At 50.6% G+C, this 12,631-nt stretch overlaps 1 protein-coding gene across 1 annotated transcript; it reads left to right on the forward strand.

Annotated features, from left to right (window-relative positions):
- Positions 1–4,135: 4,135 nt before the first annotated feature.
- LOC123077328 (uncharacterized) lies at positions 4,136–10,034 on the forward strand. The gene is made up of 11 exons (XM_044499588.1): positions 4,136–4,423; positions 5,746–5,930; positions 6,101–6,282; positions 6,387–7,109; positions 7,249–7,305; positions 7,567–7,906; positions 7,985–8,184; positions 8,734–8,816; positions 8,903–9,004; positions 9,230–9,416; positions 9,508–10,034. The coding sequence occupies exons 2-11, from the start codon at positions 5,747–5,749 to the stop codon at positions 9,595–9,597; spliced, it is 2,148 nt and encodes a 715-aa protein (XP_044355523.1). The 5' UTR covers positions 4,136–4,423; position 5,746; the 3' UTR covers positions 9,598–10,034.
- The last annotated feature ends 2,597 nt before the right edge of the window (positions 10,035–12,631 follow it).

Below are 12,631 nucleotides of genomic sequence, written 5' to 3' on the forward strand. Positions count from 1 at the left end.
GGACATGAGGGGGGGTGTCTGGTTGTAGATGCTCTTAATTAATCGGTTAAGCAACACACGCGTATGTGAGGCTCACAGTTGCAGGCCCTCTGCCTTGCCTTGCCAAGTCTCGAACGCGCTCGCGTCGTATCCTTTCAGGGTCGACACGTCCGCGCCCGGTGCGGGAAAAGGTCCGCAGATGCGAAAGCGACGCGTCATGCCACCATGAAGGTCCCAGGACGCACATGCCGTTCATTTTTTCCTTGGCCAGTCACCTTTGCGAATGTCTGTCTCCTACCTACCGAAGCACGGCCCGTCCGTTCTCGTCACCATTTTCTATCGCCCAGCTGCGTCCCCACTGTAATCCAGTACAGTAAGAGCAACTCCAACGGTCCGCTCGTTTAGGTCGGCCGTCCGCTCGGCATCCATCCTGTTTTGTATTTGGATCGGCAGTGTGTCCAACGCGCCGATCCATTTTATGTTCACACTTAATTTTAAAAAAAGGCACGCGGCCATAAATCATGCCAGCGGTCATAGATCATGCCGGCATCATGCCAGTGCCGGCATACATTGCCGGCTTCAAAAAATATCACCGCAGTTTATGCTGACGCACTCGCCAGCGGCCGGCACACATGTCAACACACAAAAATGATGAGACTTGAGTTCGACCACGCCATCGCGGTCCCGTGGTCATGCCAGCACACAAGCCGGCATACAAAAAAGGAAGGTGCTCGCGGCCAGATCACTCATCGGTGAACTTGAGCATGTCGACCTGCATCTTCTCGAACCACGGCCTCTTTCTTGGCGACACGGTGTTGAGATCCACCTTCATGATCTCCACCCCGGTCATCATGCTCGCGAGAGTCACTTCTTTTGCCTTGGTTTTGGCGTTGGCGGCCTCGATCTCTAGCATCTTGGCTTGCTTCTCCGCCTCCATTTCAAGCATCTTCGCTTGCTGCTCCGCGTCCATCTCAAGCCTCCTCCTTTGGATCTCCATGAAGGCGTTCATTTGCTCTTCTTTGAAACGCTGGCGCTCCTCCTCCCTTGAGTCCTTCTTATTCATCATGCCCTCCACGCTTGCGATCAAGGCGTTCGATGCCGCATTTCGCGTGTCCTCCTTCTTGGAGTTGGTCTTCCCCGCGGCCGTGCCGACTCGCCGTCCCCAATTTCGATGTCGCACTCGTCCTCTTCCTCTTGCCCGTAGTCGTCCGGAAACTCGTGGTCAAGTGGGAAGCCGTCCAGTTCCATGCCGACCTGATCACGCATGAAGGCCGCCTGATCGGGATCATAGCCAGCGGCCGGCGTGAACGCCCCGCGGCCGTTCTGGCTTTGTGTCTCGTCGGGATCGTAGCTAGCGGCCGGCGTACCGCCCTCGAAGATGAGGTTCTGCATGTAGTCCTCGTCGCCGGCGGCCGACATTCCCTCGAACAGGTTGCGGGCGTCCGGTAGCACGTCGGCCTGCATCTGCCTCGCGCGTTTCCTCGCGCCTCCCGACGACGAGCCACCGGCCACTGGTGTGGCATTGAGGTCGATGGGCGCGGGCGTGGGCGTGGAAGGCGCCACCACGCTCACGTCGGGCAAGCACTCCCCGGAGAGGCGGGAGGCCTGCGGGTACACGTGGAAGCCGGGCATCGAGTTGCAAGCCGACGCGCGGGGCGAGTCGGGCAGCACCATCCGAGGGAACGTGAATGAGCCGGTGCTGGCTGCGGCGGCCACGGCGGCGTTGACGAGGCCGTGCTGGCTAGGGGTTAACCCTAGCATATAGAGCGCCTCTCTCGTTGCCGCCGCGACGCGGGCGTTGGTGACTTCCTGCTGCGCAGCGGCGGCGGCAGCCGCGATGGCTTCATCCCTCGCGTCCGTGGCGTGCCTCCGGCCCTTCCTCTTGGTCGACTCCCTTGCCCGCTGTTCGGGCGCAACGTCTTCTTTGGCTTGGGTGCGGCGGCGGTCTTGCGCGGGGCACGAGGCTTGCCTTTGCCGGAGGCGGCGGTCGTCATGCCGGACGAGGCGAGGGAGGCGAGGCCGCCGGCGGCGTCGAGGTTGAGGTCGTCGTCCATGGCGGGTGTGGGCGGGAGCGAGCGCGCGCGGGCGGGAGGGTTTAGGGAAAAATGGGGGAAATAGTGGTGGCTGCCATCGACCGGCGGGCCCGGAGGAGGAGTAGGCGCGCGCGCGTCCATCTCGTATGCGCGCCGATGCAAATCCGGCTCAAAAATGAGCCGGAAATGGGTCGGCACGCGGACGCGCGTCCGTTTGAGTCGGCGCGTTGGACCGCCTTTTATGTCCGCACCGACCCAAACGGACGGCGGCGGACGAAATAGGTCGCCCCGTTGGAGTTGCTCTAAACATCAATCTAGTTTGGCTACGGCAATTTTTCATGTTTTGACCCTTTTTAAAAGTTAATCGAGATCTGGCCCTAATTTGCAAAAAATTCGGGATCTGACCTTTTGCTACCGACAGGGTCCATGGTGGTAGGGTGTAACAACCTACCGTCAGGGACCTTGACGGTAGAAAACACCCATACCGCCAAACAGGCTGACGGTAGCTTGTACAACCCTACCGTCAAGGTGCTTAATGGTAGGCACGAGCACACACTGTGTTTCATACTTAGATTTTTTTTTTACGATAAGGCATGTAACCCTATCGCCTGGGACCTTGGCGGTAGGCTGTTATAACCTATCGCCATGAACCCTGATGGTAAGGAAAGAGTCAGATTTCAAAAATTTTACAAGCAGGGTCAGATCTCAATCAAATTTCGCAAAATGTGTCGGCCCGTGCTTAGTTAATTGTTTTCTTATCCAGTTGCTCTTCTTCCTCGCCGGTACTGCAGTGAGATTGGTATGATTATCCTCGCCGTGAACTAGGAGTATGTTAGAGACATGATCACTTGCACATTTTTTAATTTCCGTGCAAACTGAACAGCTCGTCCAGTGTGTTAATTAATCTAGCTGACGTCTAGGTGCACCAATAGCTCGGCTAGTAACGCCCCTGCAGCTTTCTTTTTTACTCGTGTCTTCTTTTTCTCCTTCTTCCTTGCCTCCCACGTAAGAGAGACGCCTGCCCCTGCCGCTCCGGTAGTCTTTTTTTTAAAAATAAACTTTCAATTTATCCATCAACTGTTAAGGTAGTACGAAGAACACTAAAAATAAAATTTACATCCAGATCTATAAACCACCTACCGATGACTACATGCACTGCAGCGAGTCGAAAGCGCGCCGCCATCATCGTCCCTCACTCGCCGGAGTTGGACAAACATTGTTGTAGACGTAAATGAAGGAAGACCGGATCCAGTCGGATCCACCGAAGACAAACACCGACCGAATCACATGAGATCCATCGGAGACAAACCTCCACACGCCTTCCGAAGACGCTTGAAACATCACCAGGACGGGGGCTAGACGGGGAGGATCTTATTCCATCTTCAAGAAGCCGCCGCCGCCTCGTTTTCTTGAGCATGGCACAAACCCTAACAAAAAATTTCAGAAAAGCATCTAAAAACAGAGCCCTCCTGCCGGCAATAGTCGGGATCCATCGCGCCTTCATGATCCAAGGATCATAGGAGACGAGGCAGACCGGCCGCGGCGTTAGCGAGAAGCAGGGAACCCTAGATGAGTTCGCACGAGGGCACATGATGAGTGCACGATTGATTACGTTCGTTACAAATCATAAAATCCCTGCCGCGGCATTGTGCATGTCTTGCTCCGACTAGAAGTTGATTGAGTTTTTTTTAGACTTTCTGAAGGCGTCACTTAAACAGATGACATTGCTTCTTCTTTATGTTGGTCTTTCGGACTTTGATCTTTCTTGTGTTTGTTTGCCTAGACTAAGTCAATGGAACTCCTCCATAGGTTCTGTCGTTTCATAGAACGGTGAGGTTAGGGTTTTTGTCGTGCGTTCATGATGGCGAGATCCGATGTCAGCATTTTAAATGCTCAACAACGACGACTGCAGCTCCAGGACGCTGGTCCTTAAGGCACGCACACATAGACTCTGATCACCGACAAGTCCAAATCGATTCGATCTATTTTTCAGAAAAAGGAAATTATCATTCTCTTTCACTATGATCAAGAGTGAATACTTTTGCATTCTAAAAAAAGGAGTGAATACTTTTTCAACTTTAAAAAAGAGTGAATACCTTTATGGTGCCACTCCTGTTCACGGGTCACACACAGGCTCGACACAGACATGCTCTCGCGTTGGTGGGTCCTCGGAAATCTAGGGGCGCGGGCCGGCCCCACCGGTCGCCCCACCTCGTCCGGTCCCACAGAAAGCGGCCTCGCTTTGCTTCGCCCCGCAGGAGGGGCGCCGCGCCGCGCAACGCAACACACGCCCGCAAAGCTCGCTCCCTACTTCTCTCGCCGTCGCCCGAGGCGGCCGCCGGGCGAGGCGATCAGACGAGGCGGCGGCGGCGGCTCCAGAGGGGACCGCCGGTTCGCAGCGCCACAGCGAGGTGAGCGATCCCTCCCTCCCTGCCGACTCCGTCCCCTGATTTGGGCGCGATTCGTGCTGGATTTCCCCCGTTTCCTCGCGGGTTTTGGTGGGGTTTTAGTACTACTGCTTTTGTTCGCGGTGCGAGCGGCCCGCTTGGGGGTCTGCGTGCGGTTGTCGCGGGTCGATTTGGAGCGGGTGGCGGCCAATGCGGCCATGGCCGCTCGGTGTTCTTAGGGCCGGCTGCGGGTGTACGGAAGCCGGGGTCGCGGAATCCGAGCTTGGGGTGGAGCAGGTTGAGGGCAGGTGCACTTGATGGTTCAGGTGCGCGGCTGCGTGAGCGCGGCGATTCGGTTTGATTTTTCCACGGGGGAACGGTGGAATTTTCTGGTGTTTTCTAAGCAACTGGTGGGCGGCCGTGGGCACGGCTTTGGATATTTTTGGCATTCCAGCGTTTTCCCCGTGCTGCTACACTGGTCGCTGCCATTTCTGATATTTTTGGCGCCTAGCAACCGTGTGGGATCTACGAAGTCAGGGTTTACGGGGACGAATTTTACGTGTTGGGTTTCATTGGAAAAAATAATTCACGGAAGTAGGGGAGCAGAATCCTGTCGAAACACGTCCATTCTGGGGTTGCTATTTTGTTGCTGCGGATGTTGTGAAGCAACTCGAGCTGGTAGCATGACTTGTTCTAATTTTGCAGTTTTGAATTGGAGGATTTCCTGTAGCGAGCCTTTGGTGACTGTTATCCCCGAGTTTTCAGGTGGAAATGGCTTGTAGGTGTGGTGTTCTACTGTTGTGTGTCCTTTCTAGTTGCATTGCCGACTGCGAGGTGGCTCACTGTAATCTTGCCGTGGAGCTCGTGCAGTGAATCTATTTTCTGGTGCTGTTTTAGGTGTTGCTCCGATTGCACATCTCGTGGAGTTTCTTAGTTGCTGCAGGCAGTGCTTGTATCAAACAGTTGGTGTTTGGCGTCAGAAATAGAATCGTAAATCTTTTGACGGAAACACAACTACAGTCTTCTACATTCCCATTGTTTTTTTTAGAAGCATTCCCATTGTTCTGGTTTGGAGGTACTTGGCAAGCTCGGATTTATGGACGTCATGATGTTTTTAAGGAGCCACTTTTTATTTTATTTTATTTTTTTGGTACGATCTTGCTGTCAGATATAATATGATGTTGGGTGTGTCAGTACTCTTTTGATCACTAGTTTCAGACTTGTGTTTACTATAGTAATTTGTGCTGATCGGTGTGATAATTTATCTATACATGATTTTGTTGCCGCAGTACACCTTCAGGTTTACTAATGGTTATGTTTTGTGCATTGTTGATAATTTTTCAAAGAATGGGTACTGGACGGAAGGCAGAGACCTACAAGATCCCAGCACCAAAACAAGATCGAAGCAATACTCGGTGGTATGGTGACCAATCTTTTCCTGCACGCAATCTTGGGGAAGATGCGCTAGCAGGAGTTATTTTCGGCTGCACCAACAAAACAATGAATGAATGCCTCTCTAAACAGCTATTTGGTTAGCACATTTCTTTTGATTCATATCATTTGCAATTTCGTTACAGTGAATATATCTTGCTGACATCATATCTTGGTTGATTTTCGGAACAGTAGCCTGTTCCTCATCAGTACTTTGTTGAACTGCTCGTTAACTTCGAATGCATGGTCTTTCTACCTTGTGTTTGATAGGTTTGCCTGCATGCCATTTCTCCTATGTGAAGAATATTAAACCTGGACTGCCTCTGTTTCTGTTCAATTATAGTGACAGAAAACTGCATGGCATTTTCGAAGCTGCCACTCCTGGCCAGCTTACCATTGACCAATTTGCTTGGAGTCATGATGGTAGAACAAAGACACAATATCCCGCACAGGTATCAGCATATAACAACTAGTGTTCAATGTATCTATCACTTCAGTTTGTATGTACTTTGTAAACTGATTGTGATGTGTGAGTGACTTGATTTTTGTTCTGAAGGTTCGGGTCTCTATCAAAACTCAGTGCCTACCACTTCCAGAGAATATATACAAAGGCGTGATTAGTGGCAATTATCACAAGTTTCGCCACTTCCAGTTTGAGCTAGACCATGCACAAACAAGAGACTTAGTTTCTTTGTTTGTACCTGCTCCTGTTGGTGCTGTTCCAAACGAGCGGAATTTTTCGGTACCTCCTGCTCCTGTTGACGCTGCTCCAAACAGATGCAGTCTTTCTGGACCTCTGCCATCTCCAGCAGGAGCACAGCTTGTTCGTGGTGTAGTGTCGACCGAGTCTGGTTCAACGGATGGTGAACAGTTTGCCGGTTCAGCATATTCACTTGATAGAAATGCTGACCATGCCAGTGCAAGTAGAACATCAAAGCGCAACTTTGATGAAGAGTCTTCTGAGTGGGATGATTTGGATGATGGTGTGACTGAGAAAGGAACAAAGTCTGTGAATGATGGCCATCCACATATCAATCCAGTGCATGGTCAACAGCATGACCCAATGGATGTTTTGCAGAAGTTGCAAGAACTGTCTCTTTTACGGCAGGAGAAGGCCCAACCCTCGGAGGTTGCTGTTGATTCTACTTCAGGTAGAAGCAGACTTCAAGAATCACCACTGGGTGCTGCTTTTGCTAAAGATCCATCAAACGCCACCTTGGGCGGTGATGCACCTGTGAAAGACAGCACATCCTTTGAGCAACTTTGTGGAAATGATGAGGTGCCCTATGCTATTCTGTTTTCTTGATTACCTGTCGCCCTTAATTATTTTCACATTATGCTCCAGATTTTCAAAATTATGGTTTGTAATATTCCGTATGCACACACTTATCTAATGCTATTTCTGGTACTGTATGCAGCTGCTTCAGATCATCAATGAATTATCCAAGAAGACCGAAGCAATTGGGAAAAAGCAGGTATTACCTTGTTTGCTTTGAACTTTTGGGTGCAAATCATCATCTGCTGGAGAACAAAGTATAAATAGATGGAGCTGCTTTCCTCATTGTCTTAAGTTCTTATTTGGCATATCCGTAACTATGTGATTTTAAATCATGTTCAAATGTTTATTGGAAATATGAAACCATATTTATTCTCTTTACGTTATGTTGAGTTAATTATGTTACCCATGCATGTTCGGTATGCATTCCCTCTGTCTTGATTGTGCTCGTGCATTCCAGATTGAGTCAGATGAAGAAATACTTGTATTGAGGGCAACTGTAAAGGATATGGAAAGAAAAATTCAGGAACTGCAGTACCAGTATGGAAAATTACAGTTGGAGTATTCAGCAGCACTTCTTGGTGAACCACGCAATATTCTGGAAGGGCCATCAATTTTCCTAATAGGTGGCCATAATGGCATGACCTGGTTGCCATCCCTCGATTCCTTTTACCCTACAGCAGACAGACTAGTGCCGCTGAGGCCAATGAGCTCAGCCCGTTCATATGCTGCTGTTGCTGCATTGAATGATCATCTCTTTGTTATTGGTGGCGGCGATGGCGATTCATGGTATAACACAGGTAAACATTGTTCAGCGTGACAAATAAAGATCTCTGTAGAAGTTCAAGATGTTTGACTATCTGCATTGCTTTTATCAGTGGAATGCTACAACAGGGTGAGCAATGAGTGGATGGCATGCCCATGCTTGAAACAGAAGAAAGGAAGTCTTGCTGGAGCTACATTGAATGGTAAAATATTTGCTATTGGTGGGGGCGATGAGTCGAGATCTTTTTCAGAAGTTGAGATGTTTGATCCAGTGCTTGGGAGTTGGATATACAGCCCGTCTATGCAACAATGTGTATGGTCTCATGCTCCCTCTAATGCTCATATTCAGTGGAATGTTCTAAACCTAATATGCAATTTAAATTATTGGCTATTCTCATTTGTGATATGTGATCAGGGTTAGATTCTATAAGCTAGAGCAGACAAAAGAAATGCTATCAAGAGAGGAGGCTGTTTTAAAACCTCAAACTGCATATTTGATGTTCTTAATCACTTAAATCTGGTGGATTCTTCATCTTTTAAAGGATGGAGTTCCTGGCATTATTGTATTATGGTTTACCTGTAGTTGCATATGATCAATAGGAAAGAAGTTAGACATCTGTTTTGGCATTACAGGTTTCTATGCATCTACTCTAGTCTATCCTTTTAGCACTAGCATAGATCATAATGTTTTTTTTTCTGGAGAGATATTGATGCCAACATATGGTCTGTAGAAGTAAGGATAGATGTTTGATATTTCCACGTCACTTTTTGGGTGCTACATTAATCCACTCCATTATGCATTTTTCCCGCTATGCCGATTTTAGAACTACAGTTATTCATTCCGCTGCTATGTTTGTTCCAGCGATTTGCTCCTGCTGCAGCCGAATTAAATGGCACCCTCTATGTTGTTGGTGGTTATGATTTCAGCGACGGCTCATACTTACAGTAATGATTCCTCAGCATTCTCTACATTTTTTCATGATTATACCATTTAAACCTGCATAATAAATGAAAGATTTTAATACCCACAGATCAGCAGAAAGGTATGATCCAAGGGAAGGTTTCTGGACCCAGCTTGCAAGCATGAAGACAAAAAGAGGATCCCACTCTGTTACTGTCCTGGGGGAATCTCTGTGAGCCCCCCTCTCCCTCTGTCTCTCTTTCTCTTGACCCTGTGATCATCAAGTTCCCAAAATGTCAACAAATTACCTTCAGCAATATAATTAGATGTATAATTTTGAATTCTTTCATTCACTCAGGCAATGAGATGTTAATAAGTTTGACGTCTCTTAAACATACAACTACATGCTCAGCAGTATAATTTTTTCTTACAGTGCACATATCAATCTATGTTTCAGATATGCTCTGGGAGGGTACGATGGAGACCAAATGCTTTCCACTGTGGAGATCTTTGACCCTCGTGCCAATTCGTGGAGGATAGGCAGCCCGTTCAGCGTCCCAAGAGGATATGGGTGTGCGGTGACAGCGGACGATAATGTGTACCTCATTGGCGGGTCTGAATCCAATGGAGAAACTGTTGAAACTGTATGGTTTCTGACAGCTTACTCTGGATCACTGATTGTTTCGTCTACGTATTCAAGCCTCACTCATTTCCTTCTTTTGTGTGGATTCGCAGGTGGAAGTTTACAACGAGAGGCAAGGCTGGACTATCCCTGGCTACAAGGCGATAGGGAAGAGGGCCTTCGCCTCTGCCATCGTCGTTTGACAGGGCTGCAGATCTCATATCCTGCCCACATTTTGCTTTTTGCCGGAGCCATATGGACCCCTTCTCCCGTTGCCGGTGGGTTCTGTACAGTATGAGATGCCGATCACAGTATAACCCTCTTCTCGAAATAGCCGCTGGGGGTTTGAGAATTTTTTTGCGGCACGCCCCTGTGCCGATGTACAGATGTAACCCATCAGTTTGGTGCTTGTCTCAGACACCATAGGATTGATCTCACAGCAACACAAGGTCTTGACGCTAACAGAGCACCTGCAGCATATCCTCCTGCTGCGTTCTTGAGTGGGCGCAGACGCGTGGTTCCTTGTTTCTGTCTCTTTTTTTGGGCGATACTTGATTGCGCCTGAACAAATTGAACTGATCGCGGTTCATGAGTGGCTACTCGGAAATTTGAAATGGAAAAACCCCAACTGTTTTTGCAATGTGTGACCTTTTTTTTTTATGATGCGACCCGGGGATTCTTAGTGCTGAAGCACCATTTATTTGTTCTGTTCTTGTACCTAGCTTAGCCAGTAGCTCTGCCTTTTCTGGCAGCCCGTGGAGATAAATAGTTCCATTGCGTCTGTGGCTGTAAGCTTCCTGTTTGGAATGTTGGACTATTCTGGCGGTTTGGGTGGGAAAGTTTGGGATGGAATGCAACGCTGCTAAGCGAAGAATATGGTCCTAACTGACAGCTCCTAACCCCGCCTAACTGTCTATCTATTGTAGGGGCAAAGCTTTGCTCGCTCAAGCTTGAGCAGCAAGGCACCTTGAGAGATTGCCAACCAGCGGATAGTTCCCATGGACGAGCAATGAACCGTGCATGTGCTGAAAAGCCACAGAGTTATTTTATTGCGCATCCCTCATTTCAAGCGCATTTCGGCATGAAAATTCACAAACATGTACATTATGCCTCTAGGTATATGTGTAATTTTTTTTAACATGAAATAAAGGTATGGAGTTTGAATTTTTTAAAATTCGGCCTTTATGGAGCTTATCCTCCATTCAGGATTTTCGATGCAACAAGATACTCCTCCGCACCGGTCAGTTACTCCATTTTACAAATCCACCCTCTAGAATTCAAAACCTTCCCAGTTCACACCCTCCAGGCCACAACGACGCCTCCCCTCATAAGCCGCCGCCGCGCTCTAGCTCGAGCTCCTCCCGTGCGACGCCGCCTCCACCAGCGCATCAGGCTGAGCTCCAGGCCGCGCTCCAGCGTCTCAAGCTGAGCTCAAGCGGCCTCCTCCGCCTCAGGTTGTGCTCCAGCACCATCCAAGCCATGCTCCAGTGTGCTGCCTCTGCGCCAAGCTGCAGCTCCAGGCCACAACTCCAGGCGCTCCTCCGCCTAGCTCACGCTCCAGGCTCAATCGAGGGACGATCTCACAGAGGAGGATGGTGATGTCGGATCTGAACTTGACTCCTCCACAAGAGGAGGACGATCAGCAAAATTATCCTGAAGATAAGCAAAACCAAGAAGAGGAGGCAGATGATCATGCAACATGTACGGATGCAATTTACAATAATCAGGTAGAAGTATAATTTACAGCAGCACCAAATACTATAGTCATGCAATTTAGAATGACGCCAAAAATTTACAACAACGCCAAATTTTACAGTGAATTATACTGAATGAGTAGTTTCAGGGAGTAGATTGACAGAATCAAGTAGTGCACTGACTAAATTACATTGTTCAATCAGGGAGTACACTGACTAAACTTACAGTGGAGTAATTTGACAAATTGTGTAAACTTGACTGTCAAACAATTTACAGGAGTTTGTAATTTGACACACAGTTTACATTAAAGTACATTGACTAAATCTACTCCTGTAAACTTGAGTAATTTGATAAGAGTAAATCACCCCTCATTTACCGAAAAAGGGTTTCCCCCCGCTTTGTATTACAAAGCACCAACATCGATCACATAGCAATGTTCGGGCGAGAAGCACAACAAGCCCAAAAGGAAAAGAAAGAACAAAGAAGAAAGAAATGCCAACAACGGCAGCTTGACAAAGCGCGGAGACCCGCCACCGCTGCGCCCTCCGGACTCGACCCACCACATACCAAGGCTCCGATCTGCCGCGTACCAAGCAGCACCTCCAAGAAGGGATGCGACGCCAACGACGCTGCTGCCCGGACGTGTCCTAGGGTTTCCCCCGGCACGCGGAAGGGAGTGGGGGATGGATACCTCCGACACCCTCCAGGAAGGAATGGTGGCACCCGCGGGTGTCACCGCATCGGAGCCGGAAAAGCCGGCAAGGGATTTCTCCCGAATTCCAACCCCACCGCCCAACCAGGCCGGAGCCAACCAGCCACCTCGCCGCCCACCAATGCGCCACCGCGGTCTTGACGCCACCCACGCCGCCTCACTGAGATCACCACCACGAGACCAAGAGGATGGAGAGAGACGCACGAGGCGACGGAAGCAGCAGCACCGGAGCCACGCGGGAGGGAACTACCTCCACCGCTGTCGTGCAGGAGGACCGAGTCTCCGGCACCGTCGCGGTCGCCGTCCGGACGCAGCAGCAGGGCATACCAGGCCGCCCCTGGCCCGGCCAGACCCAAATCGGGCCCGTAAAGCCCCGCCGGCCACGCTGCAGCAGGGCGGCACCAGCGCCGCCAGCCACCACCCGCCCATCGTCGCTCCCCAGCCTCCCGGAAGCCACGCCGACGACCCTCCCCGCCGCCGGCCCGCCCAGGCCCAGATGGGGCCCGGAGGGCCCAGATCTGGGCCGAGCGGGCGCCGCCAGATCGCGCCGCCTCGCCGCCCCGCCGCCAACGGCAGCGCCGCCGTCCAGTAGATCGCCCGCCACCACACCGGAGAGCCCGGCCGCCGCGCCGGACCGTCGCCGCCTAGGAGCACCCCGCGGCGCCGCACCGCCCCGCGTCAGTGCGACCCGAGAGGAGAAAGGCCAGGGGCCGCCGCCGCCAGCGCCGCCCGGGCCAGGCCCAGCGCCGGACGCCAGCGACGGCGGCAAGGAGGGAGGGAAGGGGGAGAGCTCGGGGGCGAGGTGTTGGGGAATCACCCCTCATTTCAGT

The sequence above is a fragment of the Triticum aestivum genome, chromosome 3D, assembly GCF_018294505.1.
Source record: "Triticum aestivum cultivar Chinese Spring chromosome 3D, IWGSC CS RefSeq v2.1, whole genome shotgun sequence".
Taxonomy (NCBI): domain Eukaryota; kingdom Viridiplantae; phylum Streptophyta; class Magnoliopsida; order Poales; family Poaceae; genus Triticum; species Triticum aestivum.